Source organism: Cornus florida, unplaced genomic scaffold (assembly GCF_030987335.1).
Source record: "Cornus florida cultivar Cherokee Brave unplaced genomic scaffold, ASM3098733v1 CherokeeBrave_3.0.0_Hap2_Chr03, whole genome shotgun sequence".
Lineage (NCBI taxonomy): Eukaryota > Viridiplantae > Streptophyta > Magnoliopsida > Cornales > Cornaceae > Cornus > Cornus florida.
The window spans coordinates 571,987-597,697 of NW_026775573.1; the positions used below are offsets into that span (position 1 = coordinate 571,987).

A 25,711-nucleotide genomic window follows, 5' to 3' on the forward strand; every position below is an offset into this window, starting at 1 on the left:
AACCAGTGTGATATGACACAGGTTAAGACTTGACACCGGCCGAGGTTTGAGAACCTTGGGTTTGGACTTTGGAGTGGGCACTTTGGCCGCCCAAGTCCCACACCCCTAATGTAACGGGTGGGCGCTTGCCCATTTATTCAAAAGGTCGAACTGTTGGGTAGTGCTACATACCCACCCATTTATACCCATGTTATTTCCCATCCGGATCCGATGTGGGACAAGTCTCCCCTTGTAACATCCTCTCCCACCCGAACTCGCAATGTCCTGCCTGCCCGGGGTGGCTCACCCAGACGCCTTTCGGGTCGGGCGCTTGGCGTGGCACCAGATCAAGGACTGGGTCTAGCTCTGATACTAACTGTAACGGATAGGCGCTTGCCTATTTATCCAAAACTCGAACTATTGGATAGTACTACATACCCAACCATTTATACCCACATTACTTCCCATCCGAATTCGATATGGGACAAGTCTCTCCTTGTAACACCTAGTCACAACCGGTTATGTAACCAGTTCTACCTACACCGGTTATGTAACCGGTTCTACTTACACGGGAGAGTTAATTTTGGCAGGAAGAAGTAGCAGCACTCCGCCAACACCACTATGTCCACTCTAATCGAATCAGAGAGCTCAAGCTCCACCGTCAATTTCGCCGACCACTTACCTCTTCAACTCATCCAATCGGAGACAATCCCTCCGGCTCCGACCCGCTCCGAATCCGCCATAGATTGGTTGCCGGACTTCGCCGGCTACTCATGGATCGCCTACGCAGCCTCCTCTCTCCTCGTGATCTCTCACTTCCCGTCCCCACTGTCCGAAGAAGAAGCCCTAATCGGTCCCATTTTTCGCCAAGTCATCGAACTCTCCTCCGACGGTACGGATGCCGTATCGGCAGTTGCTTGGTCCCCTGCCACACCCTCGCTCGGAGATCTTGCTGCCGCATTGGATAACTGCATCGGCTTGTTTTCGCATAACTCTGCAACTTCAAGTGGTACGTGGTGTACATTCAGACTATACTATGTACAGATTCAATTTGGAATTGTTCTATTGATCATAAAAATATATAGAAGCTTAATCAATCCCAAACAATACATATTGTTAGCGCTTGCGCGTACACACAGTGTGTACATATGTTGATAATATCATATGAATACTGTGTACTTCGAGTACATATGAATTGAATTCCCCAATGTAGTATCATGGAAGCTGACCTAGAATCTTATAGGTTAATTTTCTGGGTTGAATTTTTTATTGAATTGGTAAATTGAAATTATTCTATTGTAGTATTATTTTGAGTATGCTCGGAATGTATTATGCTTGTGAATGATTCAGCTATAAGTTCTCTCACGTGGGGACAAAATAATACTTTGAAGGACTCCTCATGTATCGAAGTCTTACAACAAAGTCATCATCTTTGTTGTTAGACTATTCCACTGAGTGTTGCTCACTTCAACAGGTGCTTTGTCCATGAGGGGCAGATTGTTTCTCACAATCACTATATCAGTATGACTGTGAGCTCAGTATGTGGAAAATTTAAGGAGAGACTCGAATAACAAGTGCTTGTCATGTCGTGTGAACCAACAGTAAGTGAAGCCAGTGGTGAACGCTGTACGTAATATACAGGAGATGTTGAATTAGTGGGGCAGAATGTAGAGTGGTAAGAAATACCTATATTACATGGACTACTAAAAAATGCATGAAGTGCCCGTGTTGGTTGCATGACACTCGGGCATCGTAGTTGTTAAAGGCGCGCCTAGGTTCCAAAAAAGCCCCAGGCTCGTCAGGGCTCAGCTAAAGCGCCTCAACCTACTACAAGTGAGGCGTCTTCAATCAAGTTGACATAAATCCCTCAGGCTCTTTTTAGTAAGCTCCAAGCTCAAAAAAGGCGTGCCTTGTATTTTTTAATCATTTATTCATATCATTTTATTTTTTACTTAATGACTACTAAATTAAAAGGTTCTATATGATATCGTATTGTTTAACCTTATAAAATATTTGACAAAATTTATAAATTTATGGTTCACTACTTCAATTAATTGCAATTACTGCTTGATTATGAATATATATAATAATATATGTTGAAATATGCATTATTATATGCACGCGCCTTGCTTCAATCAGGCTCGCTCCTTGTGCTTAGGCTCCAGGTTGGCGCCTTAGTTTGCCTTGATCCTTTAACAACTATGATCGGTATGAAATGTGTGTCCTTAATATGATCGTGGTAAGTATATAATAATTTAAATTTACTATGCAATTTATGTAAAACACTCTTATTATGATCTTTTTGTTATATTATTGCTTCAAGTATGTGAAAACATTAATTTATTTTAGACAGTAAAAGAAAAAATATCAAATAATATTAATATTTAGCCGCATTCCCTTGTCCTTGGATTTAGAAATTTCATAAATCCGACACTAACACACATACTTGTACCCAAGTCCATGTAACGTAGACCAGTATGTACTTTGAGTTGAATTTTTGTATTCGTCTCAGCCCAAAGGCCATTTTAGTCTGAGACATGTTTCTTCCTTCATCGTAACCTTTCACGCATTTTCTTTGATAATGTATTCTATAATTTGATATATGAAGTACACACAATTAGAATATATGCTATATTTTACATGTATCAATAATGTGCATCACATTCGCATCTTCGCTTTTATCTACTGATATGCAATGATACATGGAGTATGAATGTGGTACATATAATATGTGCACAATTCAATTTGTTTGGTCATTTGAAAAAAGACCGACTTCTAAATTTCTATCTTCTGAAAAGACCATTATAATTAAAAGAAAGTTTTGAATGGTTCTCTCTCTCTCTCTGTTCCTTTTATTTTTTGTATTCTTTTTAATTTTTTAACTTTCTTTACAAAAAGATCTTTTGGTGATGCTTAGCGTTTGACACAACACATTTACAGGCTTCCACACCCCTGAATATCTGCTACAGGGGTCAACTACATCTTTGGATTTCCCTTTCTTCTACCAACCCTCTGTTTGAATAATTTAAATTTGAACTTTTTTAGTCATATTCAGGTTCTTTTTGTTGGAGCCAGGCTGCAGTGCTTGTGCAATCTACCAAGGTAGAAGCCATCAAGTGGACAGGATCAGGGGATGGGATAGTATCGGGCGGCATTGATGTTGTTTTGTGGAGGAATAAAGGCAGGTCCTGGGAAATAGCATGGAAATTTAAAACAGAACTGCCTCAAACTCTGGTTTCTGCTACCTGGTCCATCGAAGAACCTTCAGCAACAGCACCTCTTGGTAAACTGCATGGTGAAGGACCATCTTCACTGATCAGAGAGGCAACCAAATGCGTGTTTGTGTGTTATAGTGATAGAAATTCCATATATGTGAAAGCTGAGCTACACCATCCTCTGCCTGTTTCTATGATTCAGTGGAGGCCATCAACAAGAAGACAATCAAAGAAGGATGATAGACATTCACTTAGGCATGTGTTATTGACGTGCTGCTTAGATGGAACTGTAAGGTTATGGAGTGAGATTGATGATGGCAGGGTTAAAAAAACCAGCAAGGACATTAATGATCAGAAAACAAGGCGGTCTTTCCATGTTGTTGCTGTAATTGAGATAAACCAGGCATTGAATGGAATGCTGGGCTCCGATATATATGTAAGATGGGCAATCGAAAGTGATGGTCTAATCAGTACTGGTAAAGGAGATATCCATTATTTTTCTTCAGAAGGTAATCACTATGATAAGGCTGGCTGGTGCGAGTGGTTAATTGGGTTTGGTCCTAAAATGTTTGTGACTTATTGGGCCATCCACTGTCTTGATGATGTTGCCCCAATGAGATTCCCACGAGTGACTTTATGGAAGAGAGAAGAGCTAAAAGATTCCGAAGAGGGAAACAGAAGTTTGCTACTTAATAAAGTTGTTATCTCAAGGAATCAAGTCTGCAGTCCACCAACAACATGCTCTTTAATTCGGTTATTGCCTTGTAATTCCTTTGGTTGGTTACTCTTCTATACTCAGACATCAACTGATTCTGTGGATGTATCTTTAAATAAACCCAGGACGAATAATTTATTGTCATGTTGTGCTGGTGGAGTACTGAACATAGACGGCCATACTGGAAAAATTTTACAAGTTGCAGTGCATCCTTATATATGTGAAGCTGGGCTTGTTGTTTCTTTGGATAGTGATGGATTGCTTCTGTTTTGGTCAGTTTCCACCATTTCCAATTGCATCATGGGCCTGCCAACATTGAATCCCTCTTGGAAACTTTCTGGAAAATTTGTACTTCAGGATTCTTATCCTATATATACAAGCATGAGTTGGGCACCGGCAGTACTAGATGAAGACCTTGTTCTTCTTATGGGACATGCCGGTGGTATTGATTGCTTTATAGTTAAGATTTCTAAAAGTGAAGAAGAGAAAATGCTATGTCACAACTTATGCACCATCCCTTTTACAAGTCATGGTTATGAAGTTGGGCCTGCCAATATCTGTTCACTTCCTTTGCCTTCGACCTGTAACAAAACCTTTGTTTCCAATATTTTTTTGCTGCTAGCTGCATGGAAGAAGGGCTTTCACGCTTTATCATGGAAAATTATCATGCATTCTTATGATTTATCTGGAAGCTGCTGTGGATGCAATATTGACGCTGGAGATACAGCTGAAAACAGCACATGGAAATTTGAAAGTATTTTTGGTGGTAAGAAATACTGTGTTGCTATTGATCCTTGCTCGTCTGTATTACCACATCCACACAACCATGATCAGGTTACATGTTTTGCCATGATCTCTCCCAATAATTATATTCTCTTTGGAGAACAAAAGTGGATTTCCGTTAATGCCTCGTCTAGCAACTATTCTGCATATCAAATGGTCACTGGCTGCACTAATGGTAGTTTAAAACTATGGAGAAGTTTGCCAGCAAAACCACCAAGCTCAAACTCACAGTGGGAGCTTGTGGGCAAGCTTGCCGCTCATCAAGGCCCCATCATTGCAATTTCATTTTCTGATTGTGGTCAAAAGATTGCAACTGTCTGCCCGACAGGTCATTCAAAAAAATTTACCACTCTTAATATATGGAACTGTGTGCACCTCACAGTTGCAGGCAGTTTTATACTAGAAGATACATTATCTCTTGATGGAGATTTTATTACTTTAAATTGGTTGACTATGGGGAATGGTCAGCTGTTACTTGGGGTTTGCTTGCAAAATGAATTGAAGGTATATGCTCAAAGACGCTGTGGTGGTCAGTCTCTTCTGGAACATGAACAGGGAAAACTTTCAGAAAGAAATATTTGGTTTTGCATTGCATTTGCTCATTCCTACCCTCCCATCCGTGATTTCCTTTGGGGCCCTAGAATGACTGCTGTGGTTGTTTATGATGATTACTTTTGTCTCTTTAGTGAATGGATATTTTTGGGCGATAAGGAACACCAAACTAACTGCAACTTGAAAATTAGCAAGGGAAAGCCTCTTGATTGCAATGGTGGATCAGATAACCATATGCTTACTGCAATTTTCACTGATTGTGAGATTTGTGATCTCAAAAGATCATCAACGGAAGACATTGGTAAACAATGCTGGTCCAGGCCTCGTATGAAAATGAATATAAAAAATGATATTCTATCAAGCATTTTCATAGCAAGTGTGCAACAGAAGAATAATCTGGCTATTGCTTCTGGTTTCTGGAGAGTGTCAGACGTACTTGAAAAGTTATGTGGAGCTCTCCCTGTTTATCACCCTGAGGCACTCCTGATGAATATTTGTTCAGGTATTACAAGTCAGTTGACCATTTATTTTTTAAAATATCACATCAACTTCAAGATTCAGAAATCTAATTGAAAAATTAAAATTCTGAGAAAAAGAAAGATAAGATTACCACTCGTAAGAAGCTTGACATTATATCCTGTTGGACTTATTGCAATTGTTTTATTACTGGCAATATGTACTACTATGGGAACACTCTGTTCTTTGCATTAATGCAGAGGTTTCTGCATTACAAGGAAGGGTGCCCTCCAAAAATGATGTTTATTGGAAGCGGGGACGAAACTATGTGGAGACTATGGCTCCCCCAAAATGTTTGGTCCTAAAAAATACGAACCTTTATATAGTGAGTTTCAAAATATCCAAAAGATTTATTATGTTGCCCGCCCAAAAAATTTTGAGGAATCTCCACATGAATCATTTAGTTCTTATTTTTGGAACTCCACTTTTGGAAGGAAATTTCAATAATCCAAATATAACCTCTGTCCATATTATTTTTCTTTTTTTATGCATTTAGTGAGTTATGGAATACTTTTAATCTATAAAAAATATTCTTAGATCTACTTTCCAAAATTATGTTGCGAAGAAAATTATTGGACTTGATAATTTTTTCAAATTTATTTTCATGCTACTAATTCCGCCTCTGCAACTAAAAATTCCTGGGTCCATCATTTGAAGGAATTTCTAGCATTCTAGAAGTAATTTGTACTTTAAATGTGAACACATCTAGAATAAATCTGGTGGCTACGTCTTGAAACTCATGCCTATATCTATGAAAGAATTGCTGATGTCGTTTCCTCTTTGGTTTTAAACATCAAGACTATGCTTGATAGATATTAGTAATTCCATTATCATGGGAGGAGCAGGTCACCTTTTTGTAGATGTATGAATTATGTATTTCTTTTTCAGTTTTCAGTGGCTTACTGTTTATTTTATTTTATTGTATTTTTTTGTGTTCCTTTTGTTCTTGATAAGAATTTACTGAATATATTGATTATAAAAATTGAAGCAGCTCTGCCTATTAACAAAAATTAATTGTCATAGCTATAGTCTTTGTTTTGATCCGCCAATGTTTTCTAATGACTACCAGTCATTCATGGAGGCGCAGCTTTTGTTCTATATATATATTTTTTATTTGGTGAAAATTAAATGCTTCCTCTATGCTTGTAAAACCAAGTTAATGCATTTAATCTTTTAAGAAGACATTATCAAACAGGGCAGTTGGTGATCCACATTGACTGCATCTGAATCGATTATGATGCTTTGGGGCTTTGGCCTTAGAGTAGAATGGAAAAGTTGGACTTATTTAATCGACCCCAAGGAGTTGGGAAAAGGCTTTATTGAGTTGAGTATGCTGCTACTATGATTTTGTTTGTGTATTCTTAATTTAACAAGTCAACAATATTTCAATAATTATTTTAGAATTGCTGGATATGGGATATAGTAGGCGTGCATGGGTCTTATTTAAGATTAATTTATGTTGTTTAGAGGTTTGGTCATATTGTTTAATAAGGTGCACTAAACCTTCCTGAACTTCTCGCGAGTTAGAGAGAACTCCCTGATGCTTCAAGTAACCCCCTATATAATAGCAAACTTGCAAAAAAGGTCATGATGTTAAGTTGCCATTAACTGTAAGGTAAAATGACTATTTTTCCCTTTGAAAAAAGGGTGAATTGTAGTAAACCCACTGAACTATTTGCTAGTTTAAAAAAGAACCCCTACTTAGTTGCTGTGAACTCCCAAGAATTAAAAGGGGTTGCCAAATATAAATTTCTGGGGGTTTAGTGCATTTTCGGGAATAGATTAGGGGGGTTTACTGCTCTTAAATATCTCACCTGACACCCACAACCGTTAGGTTTTAGATGCCGCATTGATGTAAGGGGTCTCTTTGCAAGAATCATGATACTATAAGGGGTTATCAGCCAAAAGAAAAGGTTTAGGTGCGTTTCTTGCTTCTTCCAGCAAAGTTCAGGGGTTTACCGCACTTAACCATATATAATACCTATGTCTTAACAGGAACTTGAACCATGCCCCTCCTACTCATGCTAACAGCTGATGGCGAAACTACATACTTGAGAAGTTAGGAAGAGTAAGAGAAGTCCAACAACCTATATATATCCATGTAATCTTTATATTCACTAGAAAAAGTGTGAGTTGTGATATATAATACCTTAGTGACTGACTCCTAAGGAATATATATATTTTTTTTGATAAGTAAATTTTATTGAAGAACCGCTCAAAAGGGGAGCGGGGCCCAAGTACAAAAAACAAGGCCAAAGTGCCTCAAGCCTTCAAAGAGGCCAAAAAAACAACCAACTCCTCTACAGATCGAAAATCCCTCCCTGAAACCCAACAAAAAAGAGTGGAAAGAATAGAGAACTTAAGCATAGAGATAGGCTTTTCCTTTCCATTGAAGTATCTCCTATTTCTCTCAAGCCAAATGCACCACCAAACACAAAGAGGCGTAGCCCTCCAAGCGTCCTGAATGAGAGCCCCCACTGAAAATCCTCTCCAAGCCTCAATCAACCCTCTAGTGGAGCTAGGCATCACCCACGAGACCCCAAACAACCCAATCATCAAGTCCCAACAGCCCCTAGCCATGCTACAATGCAGCAGAAAGTGATCAACAGTCTCCTCATCATGCAAACACAAATAACATCTATTAATCACCACCTGGTTCCTCCTCCTCAAATTATCCTGGGTTAAAATCCTACCCAAGACAGAAGTTCACGCAAAGAAGGCCACCTTGAGGGGGGGCTTTGGATCGCCAAATAGACTTCCAAGGGAAAAAGCCTCCAGCGCCAACCGTAATGCACCGGATCCCATCAGAACACTACAGTTAAGCGTGCTTGGGCGAGAGTAGTACTAGGATGGGTGACCCCCTGGGAAGTCTTCGTGCTGCACCCCTTCTTTGTAAATTATGTCCCTCAGTACTCAATCATATGATTTTTCTAAGGAATTTTTGATGAGAATTCTTCTTGTTCTCTTCAAGTAATGTTCTTAGGGGTTGCTATTCAAATCTCCCAAATGCGCCTATGTGCCTCTACCATATCTTGCTCAAATAAACCTTAAAACATCCGCCCATGTGTTTCCTTTATCATAAAGATTTACATATGTTTTTCTTAAATTTAGAAAAATCATATGATTGGGTACCGAGGGACATAATTTGGTGAGCTTTACAAAGAAAACAAATTCATACAGAAATGATGAAGATTATTAAGGATATGCATATGAATACAGAAACTAGTGTTCACTTTATATGTTGCGAGACTAGTGGGGTTTATATATATATATATATATATATATATATATATATATATAAATAGGATTGTACCAAGGATCAAGCACTAAGCCCATATTTATCAAAAAAAAATTGTAGATGAAATCACGAAAGACTTACAAGGAGACATGCCATTGTGCTTGTTGTTATAGTGCTATTGGATATTTCTAAAGGAAATTTAGCAACAAAATTAGATTTGTGGAGAAATGCATTAGAATCAAAGGGATATTGATAATATAATGATCACATTTCAAAACCAAAGGATCCAAAATAATCATTTCCAATACTTAAGATGTAATACATAAGAATTATGAGATAGATGGTGAAATAATTAGTGGAATTGGATCAGGTTGGACAAAATGGAGTAAGGTAGTGTGTTTTATGTGGTAAAAGAATAATAAAAAAGGTTAGTAAAATTTTATAGATTGGTTATTAGACCAACTATCTTATATGGAGCAAAGTGTTGGTCTTAAAAAAGAAATAAAAACAATGAATTCATTTAGCTGAAATGAGGATGTTAGATGGGTGGTAGGAGTGACTAGAAAAGATTGGTTTCTAATCAAAGTGTGTGAGAGTAATTTAAAGTGGCGCTTATTAGCGATAAAATAAGAGAAAATAGACTTATGTGGTATGGATGCATACAAAGAAGACATATAGATGCACTTGTAAGAAGGGGAAGACTAAGGGTAAGAGTCAGAGGGTGACCCAAATTAACATGAGATGAAGTTATGAAAAATGGCGTTTAAAGTTAAATATTATAGGAGAGATACTTTGTAGTAGAAAAGAATGGAAAAATGAAAATTATGTAACTGCCCCTATTCATATGGGATTGAGGTAAGGATGATGATGATTAATATTTTGTCCAGAATTTCTGGCAGCTACTTTTCTGAAATTCCAGCAACCAGTCACTATGAAACTTAAACTGGTTCCTACTTGTTTTGTCTATGTATCCTATTATCCTATACATTTTTTTCTACCTTTGAAGTTCATAAACTTAAAATCTTTCCATTACCTAAACCCACCATAAAACCAACTTTGGATTAGCATTGTATGGGGTACTCGAGTGCTTTCATAGATGGTACATAATTTGCACACTTGAGAGCACATGCTCTGGTTCGAATTACAGGTTTCATCTTAAGAAAAATAAGAAATTATGCCTATTGAAAGTACTTTTGAACATATATATATATATATATATATATATATATATATATATATATATATATATATATTGTACTTTAAATTCGAAAACTGATCCTCAAAAGTGTGTTTGGATAAATCTTCTGCACATTATTCTACTAAAAATAGGTCTTCTACAAAAATATTTAACCGAAAAAAAATAAGTAAAGGTAAAGTGGTGGTGTTGGTGATTAGTGGTTGTGAAGATTGTGGATTGGTGGAGGAGATGGTGGAAATAGTGGTGGTGATGAAGGATGTGGTCTGCTGGTAGAAGATGGTTACACTTTCCTTTTCTTTTGAAGAGTAAATAAACATTTTTTTTGGCTTCATGGGCAATAAACTTTTGCTTCATCTAAAACACAAGTTTCCAATTTCTAGAAACATTTGAGGTTCATCACCAAATACAATCTTTTCCATTGTTTTCCATTTTGCTTCCTGAAGCGTTAGAGGTTCTTATTTATCATGTTAATACCAGAAAGGTGACTAGATTTTAGTTCTATATTACCGCATGTTGATTTTAAACTGTTCATAAATTCATTTCACATGAGCTTGTGATTGTTGTTATATCTTGACCAGATGTTAACTTTCACCATAAATTCAATTGTGCTCAGGCTATTGGAAACGTGCATATGTAGCTCTACAGCATCTTGTTGAATATCTTACTTCTAGTAATGCTTTTGTAAAAAGATATCGCTCTGCAAGTTCTGGCCACATCATTTCGCCAGTTCACTTGTCAAATTATCTTGAAGGATTTCTTTCAACAAGTTCAAGTGACAAGGCATTTCAATGGGGTGAAGATGCCTCTTTAATTTCATCATCTTCACAGCTTCAGAAAGGCTCTACTCATTCTGCATACAGTTGGGGATCCGACAATGCATTCACTTCATCTTCAACAAAATCTGAACTTCAAGACTTTGTTGAACCAATTGAGAAGTTGTATGATTTTGCAGCTATTACCAACACAGAAAAGATGCAAGTTCTTGCTGTTATTGATCTTCTCCATGATATTAGTAACCCGCACTCCACTTCTGTTTATGGAAGCCTTGATGAACCTGGTCGAAGGTACCTCTGACTATGTAGGCCCTTTGGATTTAAGATAATTTTTTGCCATTTTATTAATGATCTGCTCACATAAAGCTCTTAGGACTAGTTTATGATTTCAATGGATTCATTTTGATTTTACAGAGGTCAATGCTATAGAATCTTATATACTGGATTTTTTATTTTTTAATTAAGTGCCTACAGGAAAGTGTAAAACTGATTGTTGGACAACATAGTAACTATTGAAGATGATAGTATGAGGACCAAAACCTTAGGTGATAGAATGTCATGTATTTATCAAACTGTTATTAGATTGGTCTTTGAGTTGTAATTGGTGTAGGAATGTCTTGTTAGACATGGGCCGAAAGTAATTGTCCTTGAGCCTCAAGTAGTTGCATTCTTTGCCCAACAAGGATTCAAATCTTTGTCCACCAAAGATTTGTTGATGAAGTACCGAGCATTGCCCAAGAGCTTTTATTACACTTGGCCCACACCTACTATTGGAGACGTGGGAAAGATAGATTGAGGGATTTTTATTATTTATTATTATTATTATTATTATGGATATTTCAGTAATTTATTATTTTAGGGTTTTATTTATGTTACTAGGATTTGATTAGGGTTTTCCTCGATGCCTATTTATATGTGGGTTGATAACATTGTTAAGGTACCTTTTTATGATTGATTATTAAATATATTGATATTTCAGTAATTTTTTCCCCTTTATTCTTCTTCTCTCCTCTCTTGTTCTCTCTTGGTTAATTGCTATTTTATCCAATTTTATTGTTCTTCATTTGATATCACATTTTTTTTTTTCTCTCTCTCTCTAAAGGTTTTGGGTTGCGGTGCGGTTTAAACAGCTATATTTTGTCCGGAGATTTGGTAGATTAGCATTTTCAGGAGAGTTGGCTGTTGACTCAGGTCTGGTTGCATGGGCTTTCCACTCTGATTGTCAAGAAAATTTGTTGGGCTCGCTTTTACATAATGAATCATCTTGGCAAGAAATGCGGAGCATAGGCTTTGGGTTTTGGTATACAAATGCAACACAATTGCGCTTAAAGGTAAAGTGTGAAGCTGATTCGTTTACTCTCTTTATTTTATAAAAAAGTTTCCCCACTGCCGTTGATCGTATATTTCTCTCATTTTTTCATAATACTTTTATCTGTGAATAACATTTTTTGTTTTCCTTCCTCCCTCGTCTTATATTTTATTTTTTTCACTTCAATTTGCTTCTCTGTACTCACTCTTTCTTGTTTTACCTTTGTTGAGGTCTGTTTGTTTTGTTCTTTTTCTGATTTTTACTTCTTATATCTGTTATTATCCTAGTTAAACAATACTTGGACTCGTGTCAGCACAATTTAATACGACAATAACAACCTGGCCTTTATCCAATTACTTGGGGTCAACTCAATTTAATGTTCATGTTTGAAGAGATTAGCTTTTCCGGTGCTTGAAATGTGTGTGTGTATATATATATATATATATGTATGTATGTATGTATGTATTTGTGTGCGCATTTTCTGGGTGTGAATTCCATCTGCCTACCATTTTACTTGGATTTTTTAACCATTGATTTATTATAATCAAAGTCATTCTATTGGCAAAATAGTGACTACAGTACTGTTGTATACAACATTTATCAACTTTGACACAGGTTATTTTGTTTTAGATGGAGAAGCTGGCAAGACAACAGTATTTGAAAAATAAGGATCCAAAGGCTTGTGCACTTCTGTATATAGCGTTGAATAGGCTTCAAGTTTTGGCTGGTCTCTTTAAAATTAGCAAAGATGAAAAGGACAAGCCGCTGGTGGGATTTCTTTCACGCAATTTTCAGGTATTATGCGGTTTATAAAATATTCTTTCATGCAATTTTCAGCAGCGCAGGAATTGTCTGAATAATTTTTAAGGTGGTAATTTGTTGATCCTTTTCTTGGGATATTCAAGAAAACATATAAAATAATTGAACATCTTTGTTTCTTTCTTTTCTTTTTTTCCCTCTCTTAATAGAACTTCTTCTCTAATATCCCCAGGTAACTTAATGTTTATTTTCCGTATGTCTGTTAGTTGCATGATTTGCATCTTGCTCACTGTATAAAATGATGCTATTTATCCTAACCAGTCATAAAGTGGAGTTAAATTTCTATCTGTTGTACTTAATGAGCAGTCACATCAACTCACTGTTTCATGTATAAAACAGCAGCTGCTTGGGGGAAAAAATGTCTTGGTTTTTACCTTTAATCTTAATTTAACTGTTTAAGTAACTTTACTTTCTTTTTTCTGAGTTCTTGGATTATATTTTGCTCATCGTGCATATAATGACTGCCAGAAATAAATTGGCTTAAATTTTTTATATTGTTGTATTCTGAGCAGTCACATCAACTTGCTGTCACAGGAGGATAAAAATAAGGCAGCTGCTTTGAAAAATGCGTTTGTTTTAATGGGAAGACATCAACTGGAACTGGCTATTGCTTTCTTTTTGCTTGGAGGTGATACTTCTTCTGCTGTAAATGTTTGTGCAAAAAACCTTGGAGATGAACAGCTTGCTCTTGTAATTTGTCGGCTTGTTGATGGATATGGGGGGCCATTAGAACGTAATCTTATATCAAAGTTCATGCTTCCATCTGCAATTGAAAAAGGCGATTATTGGCTCTCAAGCTTTCTGGAGGTGCTTCGTTACGGATTTAAGTTTGTTGAAAATGTGTTCCTTGTATAGCTTCATATATGTACATTTAATTGGTTTTTGGCATGTTATAGGCTTATGTTTACTCTTCTCATTTGCAGTGGGTATCAGGGAATTACTCACAATCTTTTCTGAACATGGTTGGTGTCCAAATGGCTACTGTGGGCAATAAGTCAGCTCTCCTATCCGATCATGCTTCATTTTTAGATCCAAGCATCGGTGAGTATTGCCTAATGTTGGCAACCAAAAATAGCATGAAAATTGCTGTAGGGGAGCAAAATGCTGCAATCCTTGGTAGGTGGGCAATCCTGATGAGTGCAACTGCCTTAAACAGATGCGGCATGCCTGTAAGTTTATCTAAAAATATTTTGTTTCTTACCTGGATTATAATTGCTGAATGATAATATGATGTTTCAATCGAAGTTCCTTTTTTGAAATCTCGCACTTTCAGAAATATTGACACCCATTACCTACTCGATTCGGATCTATTTTGGTTGCATCACATCCATGTTGTGTTATACCTTATAACTTGCATGCTGATGAAATAAGTCATGATATTGCACAGAGATTTGTTCTCATTGCATGTTATATATTCTTTTTGGATAGAGACTTGCTCTAATTGCATTCAAGTATATATGTTTATTTCTGATTGATATTTCTAATTTGAGTCGTAGTAAAGTCATTTGGCCATATATTTGAATATCCGTGTTTCATAGAAGTTAAAATTAAGATATTTCTTGTTTTTTTCTTACTTGTAGAAAAAGTTTATGTTTGCTTATGTTTATTAGTTCTGAAATGCTACCAGATATTATCTAGTCAAATTTGCTTAAGCTAGTTAAAACTTACTAGAAAAACACTTCTCATAATTTTTTTCCTAGGCCCTCGAAACAAGTTTCCTGACAAGTTTCCCTAATTATTTTATAACATTAATATGTTAGTTTGCAATACAAGATTTCTTTTGTTTTATATTGGTTTCATCAAAGTTCCCTGATGTCTCTTAATAATCTATCAATTTCATTCATATCGCCTATTGTACCTGTTTCCCATGGTTATTTGAACAATATTTCCTTCTTCCATTCCTTTTACTATTAGTTATAATGCTTAAAGCTTTTAAAGTGCAAAAAGAATTATAGAAAAGAGCAATGGTAGAAGAGGTAGGAGACTATAAGAAGCTCAAAGAGCCTCACGCGATTAAGGAGAATAAAAAGAAATGTAGATGAATTTAGGTGTGCACACAGTTTGGATTGGATCAGTTTAGGAGTATTTTGGAACCAAACTGGTCCCAATATTTCCATAGTTGGTTTTTATAAAAATTGGAACCAAACCAGACTGTGAAAACCAATGGAACCAAACCGAACCATGAGGGGTTGGTTCGGTTCTACGGTTCTAGAAAGAAGCCTGTTGAAGATGATTATCCAGAGGAAAACAGAAGAAAATTTGGTGAGCTGGGTGAGGATTAGTAATGAAGAACCAGGGGTCAAGAGCTATTGCTCCGAAATTTCGTGAAACTGGACCAGAGACCAACCGGTGGAGGCCTTGAAGATAGGATACCTATGCACAGCTGACATTCTCTCATAGCGACCAAGGATATTGAACCAGTTGTTGGAGAAAGATTAGGGATTGAGAGAGTAGCGGTGGCAGATGGAGGATCAACGGCAGCGAGACAGAGAGAGGATCGATGGCGGCAAGGCTGAAGGAGGATCTAGTGTTGTGACGGTGAACACTGAACAGAGAGAGAGAGAGAGAGAGAGGAGGAGGCATGAGGCCTGGCTGAGATCATGAAGTGAAGGGAACTTAGGGTTAGGAAACCTATGATCGTATAAAATTTCTATTACATATATTATATCCAACAACAACCAAGCCTTCTTCCCATCTACTTGGGGTCGGCTATTATATATATATATATATATGTTTAAGCGACAGTTCGGTTCGGTTTGGTTTTGTAGGACCCCAAACCCAAACCGAACTGTTAATTAACAATTCCATGTTTTTGGAACCAGGACTGGACCAAACAGTGAAAAATTGGGACCAAACCGACCAGTTCGGTGTACAAGTTCGACAATTTTTTTGTGCACCCCTATAAGGATTGGTTAGGAATCACTCAATCACTTACTTGGAGATGACTTAAGGTTGGAATTCCATATCACAATCCTCGAAGAGCAAAATTGTTGGGAAACTTAATTAAAACCTTATTCTGTATTGAATTGAAACCATGGAATAGTTATTAATAAACTTTCAGGATTTTCTAACACTAATAGAACTTGGACTCCGTTTCTTGAAATTGATACTTGGACTAGTGTAACCAAATAGACTTCCTAAAGTCCACAAATGATGACTCAATACCAGAACTTCACCAAGAAGACAACCCATAGGCCACCATGTCTAGCAGATTTGGAACTATTAAATTAACTTCTGCCTTTTAAAATATAAAATATATAGAACTGAGCAGCTATATACTAACCTTAAAAAAATGAACATAATATAGGACTCTACGAAAAGTAAAACTTGACAATGCCGGGTCCCAAGTGCTCTACTTTGAAATCAAGCCAATTTTTTGTTCTTTAAATTTACTTTCTTGAGCATCTTATGCATTAAATGGAATACTGTAAAAATGTTCCCTTTACTTGTGAGAATATTCTCTCTCTTTCTCTCTCTCTCTCTCTCACTATTTGTGTGTGTGTCTCACTTATCTATTGTGAATAATTTTTTCTGCCATTTATTATAAGCTTGAGGCGTTGGATTGCCTTTCATCTCCTCTGAGCATTTTTGGGGGTTCAGATCAACACAATGTATCAGAGATTGCAAACCATGAACTTCTGAATGAAATGCTGAAGCCATGCCCCGATAGTTCCTCCTCTAATTGGATATCTGCTGATGTGACTTTTTCTATGGAGTCAGATGCTAAACTAGATTTAGCGATGAAGTATGTCTCGAAATTGTGGAGGGAACATCCAAGCTGGCCAGACACCAATATGGCATCTACTGGAGCATGTACATTCTCTGAGTCTGAGATTCATCAGTACAAGATATTACTTGAAAATTTTCAACACAAGCTAACCTCAGGGCTGGCATTTTTTGAGCAGAAGTTCTCTTTGATCCCTCTCCATATAATTAACATGGTATGTATTTGTGAACCCCTATATATACATCTCATTACCTCATATGCTTTGATGCATGTGCTTTGTTTTCCAGAAGGGACTGATATCTCTCTCTCTTCCCTATCTTCTTTTTTTTTTTTCTCCTCTCCTTTTACAGATAATAATTTTCCTGTGCAATAATGGGTTAGTGTTTATTGGATACCATACGTTGCAAGATTATACCTCACACAATAAAAGCAACACATCTGACAGTTCCCTCTTGTATCCTATCCTGCACAAGCTACTTCTGAAGACGACTGAAGAAATTTCATGTTTATTTTCAAGATTTACTATTGCCTGTAGTAAAACTTGCTCTCAATTGAATTCCTATTCCACTGAGAATAATTTGACTGTTGAAAATAGATGTGGCTGGTTAACTGCTTGGGGATTCTACACGCGGGATCTCATATGGTCATTGTGGAGTTTAAGAGCCACATTCAAGTTGCTTTCTGTTTCCTGTGCGGAAGATTTCGTCAAGATACCCTTTCTTATTCTTGATTTATTTGAATTTTATGTTTATTTTGCATCAGCTTGGACTCAAAGAAATTTTAGAGGTCTAATTCTGATTGTGAAACCTCTTATAATCACATATACCAAGGGGCATGCTTCTTATGAAATCAACATGGAAGATCTGAAAAAAGTCCTCCACCAAATTGCCGAGTTGCTCTTTCATAATATATTGGTTGATGATATTGGAGGTTATGTTCAGGTCACTAAGCCAACTCAACATGAACAAGATGAAGATATAATGTATTCGGTAACAGAAGCGGAGAGATGGCAAATCTTGGAGGCTTCTTTGTGGGGAAATGTGTCTGGTTTTCTGAAACATCATCTGAATTCATTGTCTGAAAAACTCAATGACAGTTATTCATTTGGTCCCAATTGTAGACTTTCCTCATTACATAATTTTGCTACTCCGAAACCTGAAGGCAATAATACACAAAAACATATGGAATTGGTTTCAGTTGTTTTGGCCAAGTCACTGATGACCACTTGTGTGCATATTTCTTCTTACCATGCAAAGCAGCTTGCATCTTTCCTGCAGCAGAAAGCAGAAAATGGATTAAGTACCCCTACTCTATTATCGTTAGAAGAATTCAGTCGATCCCAACCCAGAGCTCTCCATAAGCATGTTAGTGAGGGTAGTGATAATCTGCACCAAATGAACAGTGAAAATGAATTGTCAGCATTAAAAACACTGTGGTATATTTGTGCTGATTCTAAAATTTTGTGTGGAGGTTTCACAGAAGAAAATTCTAAGTGGTTACGATATATTAAGCAGAAGCCCTCCAAAGGATGGAGTGAGATATATACATGCATAATGGGGGAATGTGAAGCTGAGGAAACTTGTAATCAAGACGGTAAACATGGCAATATTTTTGCTAGTAATGGAGCTGGATCATCTGTTGGGCATCTGTCTCCAGATGATCATTCTTTGCTAAGTTCTGTGCGGAAGGATACACTCCATTTGAAGGAGGTCATTCCTTTCCAGAAACCTAAAGAAATATGTAAGAGAAATGGAGAACTTTTGGAGGTATCTCTTCTTCTTCCATCATTTCTCTGTTGAAATCATTTATTGCATATGACAGTCTGCAATCATAAATCTCTAGTTTCTTACTGTATTTGATTGATAAATCTTCTTTGATTGAGTAGGCATTGTGTATCAACTCCATTGATCAACAAGAAGTTGCGGTTGCCAGCAACCGAAAGGTCAGACCCTCTGCATAATTTCTAGCTCTCATCTGAAGTATTTGATAACATGGATGCTTGCAAAATGCTCTTTTTTCATATAAATGGAATGTCCCATCAGTGTCCTCCACTTTTCCAAAGTTGCATTTTGTACTTAATTGCACCAGTCAAGTAATCTAGAGCTAGTTAAAGTTTAGTTGGAGCAATTTTTCTGGTTAGCATGATTTCATTGAGTTGAATCTATTAATTTATGTGTGGGTGTGGGGGTGGTTTGGGGGGGTGGGGGGTGTGTGTGGGGAAGATAAAATTTCAAAAAGGAATGATTAGGCAGTATTTTAGAGGCTCTGGAATTTGTTTATGCTGTTAAAATTTCTGTTTCCTATTAAAACAACCTCAATGGGTAAACTGCTAGCAAGATAGACTGTTTGCATTTCACTTAGGAGACACCAAGTTTTGAAATTTTGGTAGACCAGTATTAATGACTGTTTTATCAGGTAGAAGGCTTTAGTTTTAGTAAAATAGTAATACATGCAACACTCGGTCCTCTTTTATTTCCCCTTTCTATTTGGTGGTTGTTTATTGATGTTATCTTGAGTATTAAATGCCATTTTGTTTTTGTTTTATGTAACATCATATTTTATCTGATTCAGGGGATAATATTCTTTAATTGGGACGATGGGCTACCTTTGAGAGATCAGTCTGATTATATCTTGGCGGAGGCTGATTGGCCACAGAATGGGTGGGCTGGGTCAGAATCTACCCCAGTTCCTACTTGTGTTTCTCCTGGGGTTGGTCTTGGGACCAAGAAAGGGGCACACCTTGGGTTGGGTGGAGCAACTGTAGGTGTAGATTCATTGGCAAGACCAGGGAGAGACTTAACCAGTGTTGGATCATACGGAGTTCCAGGTTATGCTGGTATTGGCACATCCGGCCTTGGTTGGGGAATTCAAGAGGACTTTGAGGAGTTTGTTGATCCACCTGCCACTGTGGAAAAAACTAATACAAGGGCATTCTCTAGTCACCCTTCTAGGCCTTTCTTCTTGGTTGGATCTAGCAACACACACATATACTTATGGGAGGTATGAATCATTGGCTGTGAAAGATTGTTACTATATTCATATCACTGGTCCTTTTTCATGTAGCAACTACATCATTTAGATTTTGGAAGTTCTTACCATCCAAACTTTTTTCTTGTAACTTCATGTTACTAGGAATTTTACTTTCCAAAGCGTAGAGCCCGATTCATGTCCATATTGGTCATGACAAAGTTTTACGCTGGCAGTCAAGCTACCTGATGCAACCCTCCTCCTTTATCCGGGGTTGGGACCGGCTGTGTGAAGAACACGGGCGGAGTCCGGCTGTGTAAAGAACACAACACAAGTGGAGTTCCACCTTCCTTTTCTGTGTAAATCACCATCTACTCTAAAAGCTTAAGCTATTAGAGACGGTGTAACTTTAATATTTAAATTCTCTAACACACCCGCTCACGTGTAGCCTTCTTTTGGTCTAACATGTGTTTCAATTTAATTATCAAGGTGACGGTGAGATTTGAACATAGGACCTTGTCCTTTTTAATACCACGTTAACAACCGTCTACTTTAAAAGCTTATTTAAATCCACTAGCAATTTGCAAATGTAATTTAATTGACTGAGCTTCTAGGTCAATAGGGGAATTCTTGTCATGATGATGAATTTTTTACACCATGCTTAGATGAATGAGAATAATGAGGTCATGTCAGCCATGTGTCCGAGACATTAGAAAGAAAGAACTAATGAATGAATTGGTGAATGTTAGAAAAACCATCTTTATGATGCATATTTAATATTTGGATTTATGGCCATTTTGAGCCTCAACTATTGGATGGACTCTGAATGTACAAGAACACTAGACATGACTAAGGTTGTATTATGATTGCACACTGGAGTCTTATCCCTTCCATTGGCTCTATGTTGGCAACCCGAAAATTGCCATAATCCATGTGGATGACACATGCCAATTCTCGTGCCTTCTATCATTCCAATACCACTTGGTGATGAACTGACACAGACCCTCAGCCAGGGTCACAGCTGAAGTTCTCCAAGAATCACTCGTATGGGGACCTGTGTGCAGGAACAGCACTCTCATGTTCCAGGAACCCTCATTGCCTTGATGGGGCACTCATGGGAAGCACCTTGACTCTGAAATGCCTGTCTCGGTTGGAGGTAGGGCCTAGGGGGATCCTGCTCCATACGAAAACAGATCTGTTATACCTTTGGGTCAGGATGTAGGCTTTGGGATTCTGGAAGTGCATGTATTGGTCGCTAGAGTTGGGGGTAATTTGAGGTGGCTTCCGTTCTGGTCCAGGCATGTGGTATCAGAACACATCTTGGCCAGTTTGGCAGACATTAAAAGATATTTTCATTCTTTACATGGCATGCACGTAGCTTACCTGCTGGACCCGAGAATAGTGTCACCATACCAGCCCATGCATGTGGATTCATTTACATAAGAGCCATGGGCATCGATTAATACCCCATTGCATTGCGATAGGCCCTGGATCATGTGGCCCAGGTGTCTCTATTAACCCCATATGTGGCTATAAAGCCCCGTTCTAATTGACAGGCGATATCATTTAATGCTCCTATGCACCTCCAGACCCTTCGGCAGGAAGTCGCACCTTTCAGGCCAAGTGTTACAAGTGGGGACTTGTTTCACATCGGATTCGGATGGGAAAGTGTATGGGTATATATGGGTTGGGTATTAGCCCCACCTAACAGCTTAAGCTTTTTGGTCGGATCGCGAAGCACCCGCCTATTATAGTTGGTATCAGAGCCAGACCCAGTCCTTGATCTGGTGTTACGCCAAGTGCCCGACATAGATGTGTCCGGGTGCACCACCCCGGGTTGGCAGGGTGGCCTGACCGCAATGAGGGCGTTGCGAGTTCGGGTGGGGGAGAATGTTACAAGTGGGGACTTGTCCCACATCGGATCCGGATGGAAAAGTGGATGGGTACATATGGGTTGAGTGTTAGCCCCCCCACCTAACAGTTTAAGCCTTTGGGTCGGATCGCGAAGCACCCGCCTGTTACACCAAGCCACTAGAGCTCTCTCTCTCTCTCACACACACGTGTCTCCACTCTCATCTGGGCCAGGCCCATCAGATACTCCCATTACAAGTGGTACACCTCCTACTGTAAAGACCCAACCCAACTGCACTGCACTAGTCCTGATTTACTACCCCATTATTTTGTTACTATTTGTAGATTAAAATAAATCATGGAAAAAATGGTCAAAAATTTATACAAATTATGGTCTTAAATACAATGCCTGACAAAAAAATATTGAAAAGTATAATCAATAATTGCAATCTTTGAGTTGGTATTGCTCTGTGTCAAAATTAGTTGAATATGATAGCTAAAACAGAATGATAAATGCAGTTTGGAAAGAACAAAGCTACTGCAACATATGGAGTACTTCCTGCTGCTAATGTCCCGCCACCATATGCGCTTGCATCAATATCAGCTGTGCAGTTTGACCACTATGGACAGAGATTCGCGACTGCTGCATTGGATGGAACTGTATGCACATGGCAGCTTGAGGTAGGAGGAAGGAGCAACATCCGCCCAACAGAATCATCTCTCTGCTTTAACAATCATGCATCGTATGTATTCTTTGTTAACATTTATTAGCTGGTTTTGGTTAAAATTCTGTTGTATTTGGGCTGTGTTGGTTCCAGAATTCTCTTGAAAACTGATGTTTGGATCCGGAGAAATTTGATAGCTTGTTGAAAATAGCATCTGTTATTGTCCAAAATGATGAGATTGATTTCATTTAATTAGTAGGCATTTCTTGTCAGTGGCATGGCTATATCGTCTTGTTCTATTATTCTTTGTTATGCTAGTTTACTGCTGTGATGGTAATAGTAAGTTTGAGATCAGTGAGCCTCTACTGGTACATTTCCTGGATACTCTGTGCATTTTTATCCCGTACCACTATTCCTGGGTAGTCCAAATGTTAAAAGCGTCCAAATGTTAGAGCATGCATGTTCCTTTTTTATTTATTTAAAAATTTTGAATTGTTGTCCACTAAAAAGAGAAGCATAATTAGCAGTTTGTATGCTTTTTCAGATTCTATTGTGCAACCTTTTAATTGATAAATTACATCCATAATGCTACCCAATTAGATTTGTTCTTATGCATGGAAAGACAGTTGCTAATCTGAACTTATAGGTTGTTCTCAGAGGAGGATCTCTGTGGTTAATGTGTCATATTTGTAGTTGTTTGAGCTTTTAGTTAGTTCAATAACCTTTTGTAATATTGGTTGCAGGGATGTCACTTACGTTACTGCAAGTGGATCAATCATTGCTGCTGCTGGTCATAGCTCCAACGGTGTGAATGTGGTTATATGGGATATGCTTGCTCCACCCTCAACCTCTCGAGCTTCCATCATGTGTCATGAAGGTTTATTTCTCTATAAAATGTTGAGTTGCATTTGGTGAAATAGGGCTCCCCCCACCCTCTCTAAGCTTTACAGGATTTTAATGAAGTGGGTTTGAACTCTCAAATTAGAAGTGTTTTCATTTTTACTTCATTTAAGAACACTTTTGGCAAAAGCAGAATTGCAGAGGATTCTGGCGGTTGGAGTCTCAGGCTTAAGTTTGTCATATTTAAGAAATGCGAACCAGGGGCAAAATTAATCCGACAAAAGAAAATTGACTAGGAGTAATGTGGATTGTAAATATATATATGCTATTGTATTAGTGTATCAATATAATCGTATACTTTAAATCTCCTCGTGCATCATAATTGGCACATTGAGTGTTCTATAATTGCCTTTTTTAACCTTTCCAACAGTGGGGTGTTGATGAATTGTGCACTGAAATAGCTGCCTCTGTCTCTCTCTCTCTCTCTCTCTCTGTGTGTGTATAGGTGGTGCCTGCTCTCTTTCTGTGTTTGATAATGACATAGGAAGTGGTTCTATTTCACCCCTTATTGTGACTGGCGGAAGAGGTGGTGATGTCGGAGTTCATGACTTCCGTTATATAGCTACTGGAAGAACAAAGAGGCACAAACATTCTGATAGTGGTGAGCAAAACATCATTGCATCATCAACAGCTGATTTGCAGATCAAAAGTGGGAACCAGAATACAAATGGGATGCTTTGGTATCTACCGAAGGCTCATTTAGGTACTAAAAACATTGTATTTTACAGACTTTAACCGGATATCATATATTTTCTTCTAATGTTTTTAATTGATCTGAGTGAAGGAGATGTTACCAAAATATCTACCATCCCAAATACCAGTTTTTTCTTGACGGGAAGCAAAGATGGAGATGTTAAACTTTGGGATGCCAAGAGAGCCAAGTTAGTGTACCATTGGTCAAAATTGCATGAAAGACACACCTTTATGCAACCAAGCTCCCGGGGATTTGGTGGAGTTGTGAGGGTAATCGTTCTTATCATTCAAATTGGAACTCTCAATATGTCAATATTTGCTGAAAATATGGTTCTGAAACATATATCACATTTAGCTATGCACATGAACTAATCATCTTGTGCAATTGTTGCAGGCCGCTGTTACGGATATTCAAGTTGTTTCCCATGGTTTTCTTTCATGTGGGGGAGATGGTTCTGTAAAGCTGGTTCAGCTTAAAGATATCTTGTACAGGGAATAGGAATAAATTTATACGAGTTCCATCAGAATTGCTGGAAATCTTTCAGCCTAAGCTCAGAAGATGGGGAACACTGAATTCTGAGAAACCATTCTACAACGCAAGGTTGGTGACCATTCTACAAATGCAATGTTGCTGTCTTCTCCCATGAATGCTGCAGCAATCACTCAGTTGTTGACCTGTATTTTTTTGTTTGAAGCGTGTCACAAGGAGGGAAATACTAGGTCTTTTTGCAAATTGCTCCAAGAAGCCAAAACAGAACAATTAATCCTGTTCTGTAAATCAAACAATTTCTTCCTTGGCCGAAATTTTCTACCAAGAAATGAACAATATATACTCATCCCTCCTACATTTCCTATTTTGACCAAGCTGAGCTCGGTGAAATATTCTGTCGAAATCAATGATGGCTACTTGTTGTAAGAGATTTTGAAACGGCTGATTGACTGGTTTTCATGGCTGGTGTCATCTTTTCTAGGAAGTCTTCCTTAAGCAAAAGCTACAACCAGCTGAGAGTTGCTTGGTTACTTTTTGCAGTGGTGTCAACTGCAACTGCATTTTTCATACTCGCTCGTGTAATATAAAAAGAAAACAATTGTCATCTGTCTATACACAATTGTTTGTTAAATAGCTAGAGAAGGGTCTAGTTGATCTAAATTCCGAGACTGTATAGTGTAGTCCAAGCAATTGGGATACAAGGCTTTGATGATTTAAGTTGGATGTACATGTGTAACTTCGTAAAAGTTATGATATATCAGAAGGTGATTTTTTTTTTTGTATCTGTCGCTCGACTAAAAAGTAGATTTGGGTTGTATTCTTCATAGGATCTGAAATGTATATGCAGCAGTCTAAAATGTTGTAGGTGAATAGCAATTTGATTCAAGCCATAAACCCCATTAAAAGTGAATTTGATCCTTTCTTTCAACTGTGTATGCTTTTCCCTGGGCTTTTGAAGGAGGAAGTGGTGTTTATGCACAATTAATTGAGAATTAAGGGGCGTTACCGGGCAGGCCAAACCTTCGTTCAAATTGATTTTTCACAAGACTGAATGCAACTTTATGAAACTCGGTCCAATCTGGATTGAAAATCATCAAGCTGAAGATAAATTTCTTAAAGCAAAGAGCCACAATTGAGACTTGATGTTCAGGTATAGAGCTTGGTGTTCAAAACCGAGTATAGGATCGAATACACCCTAGCAGTGCTAGAATGTCAAAAGAAATCGTTTGCTTTAAGCATCTAAGACTTAGGTCTATGGAAAATCTTAATCTAATAAGAAAAGGTCTATAGTCTAATTAATTTCATTTACGGGGCTATTAAA

General features: G+C 37.7%; 1 protein-coding gene across 2 annotated transcripts; it reads left to right on the forward strand.

The window, feature by feature from the left end:
• Nucleotides 1-548: 548 nt before the first annotated feature.
• LOC132298889 (uncharacterized) lies at nt 549-25,174 on the forward strand. 2 transcript variants are annotated; one of them, XR_009479988.1, is made up of 17 exons: nt 549-988; nt 3,035-5,746; nt 10,810-11,260; nt 12,072-12,300; nt 12,909-13,073; nt 13,632-13,904; nt 14,021-14,266; nt 16,646-17,038; nt 17,175-18,590; nt 18,710-18,766; nt 19,396-19,824; nt 22,162-22,385; nt 23,051-23,184; nt 23,653-23,910; nt 23,992-24,170; nt 24,295-24,501; nt 24,596-25,174. XR_009479988.1 is itself a non-coding variant. In XM_059795231.1 (16 exons), the coding sequence occupies exons 1-16, from the start codon at nt 601-603 to the stop codon at nt 24,397-24,399; spliced, it is 7,659 nt and encodes a 2,552-aa protein (XP_059651214.1). In that variant the 5' UTR covers nt 549-600; the 3' UTR covers nt 24,400-25,174. The 2 variants fall into 2 exon arrangements, 1 of the variants encoding a protein (XP_059651214.1); XM_059795231.1 differs by having other exon boundaries at nt 24,295-25,174.
• The last annotated feature ends 537 nt before the right edge of the window (nt 25,175-25,711 follow it).

Coding starts and splice junctions, on each gene's coding strand:
- LOC132298889 (XM_059795231.1), top strand. CDS start 601: ATGTCCACTCTAATCGAATCAGAGAGCTCAAGCTCCACCGTCAATTTC. Junction 12,301..12,908: donor CAACACAATTGCGCTTAAAG/GTAAAGTGTGAA, acceptor ATTTTGTTTTAG/ATGGAGAAGCTGGCAAGACA. Junction 19,825..22,161: donor CACACATATACTTATGGGAG/GTATGAATCATT, acceptor TGATAAATGCAG/TTTGGAAAGAACAAAGCTAC.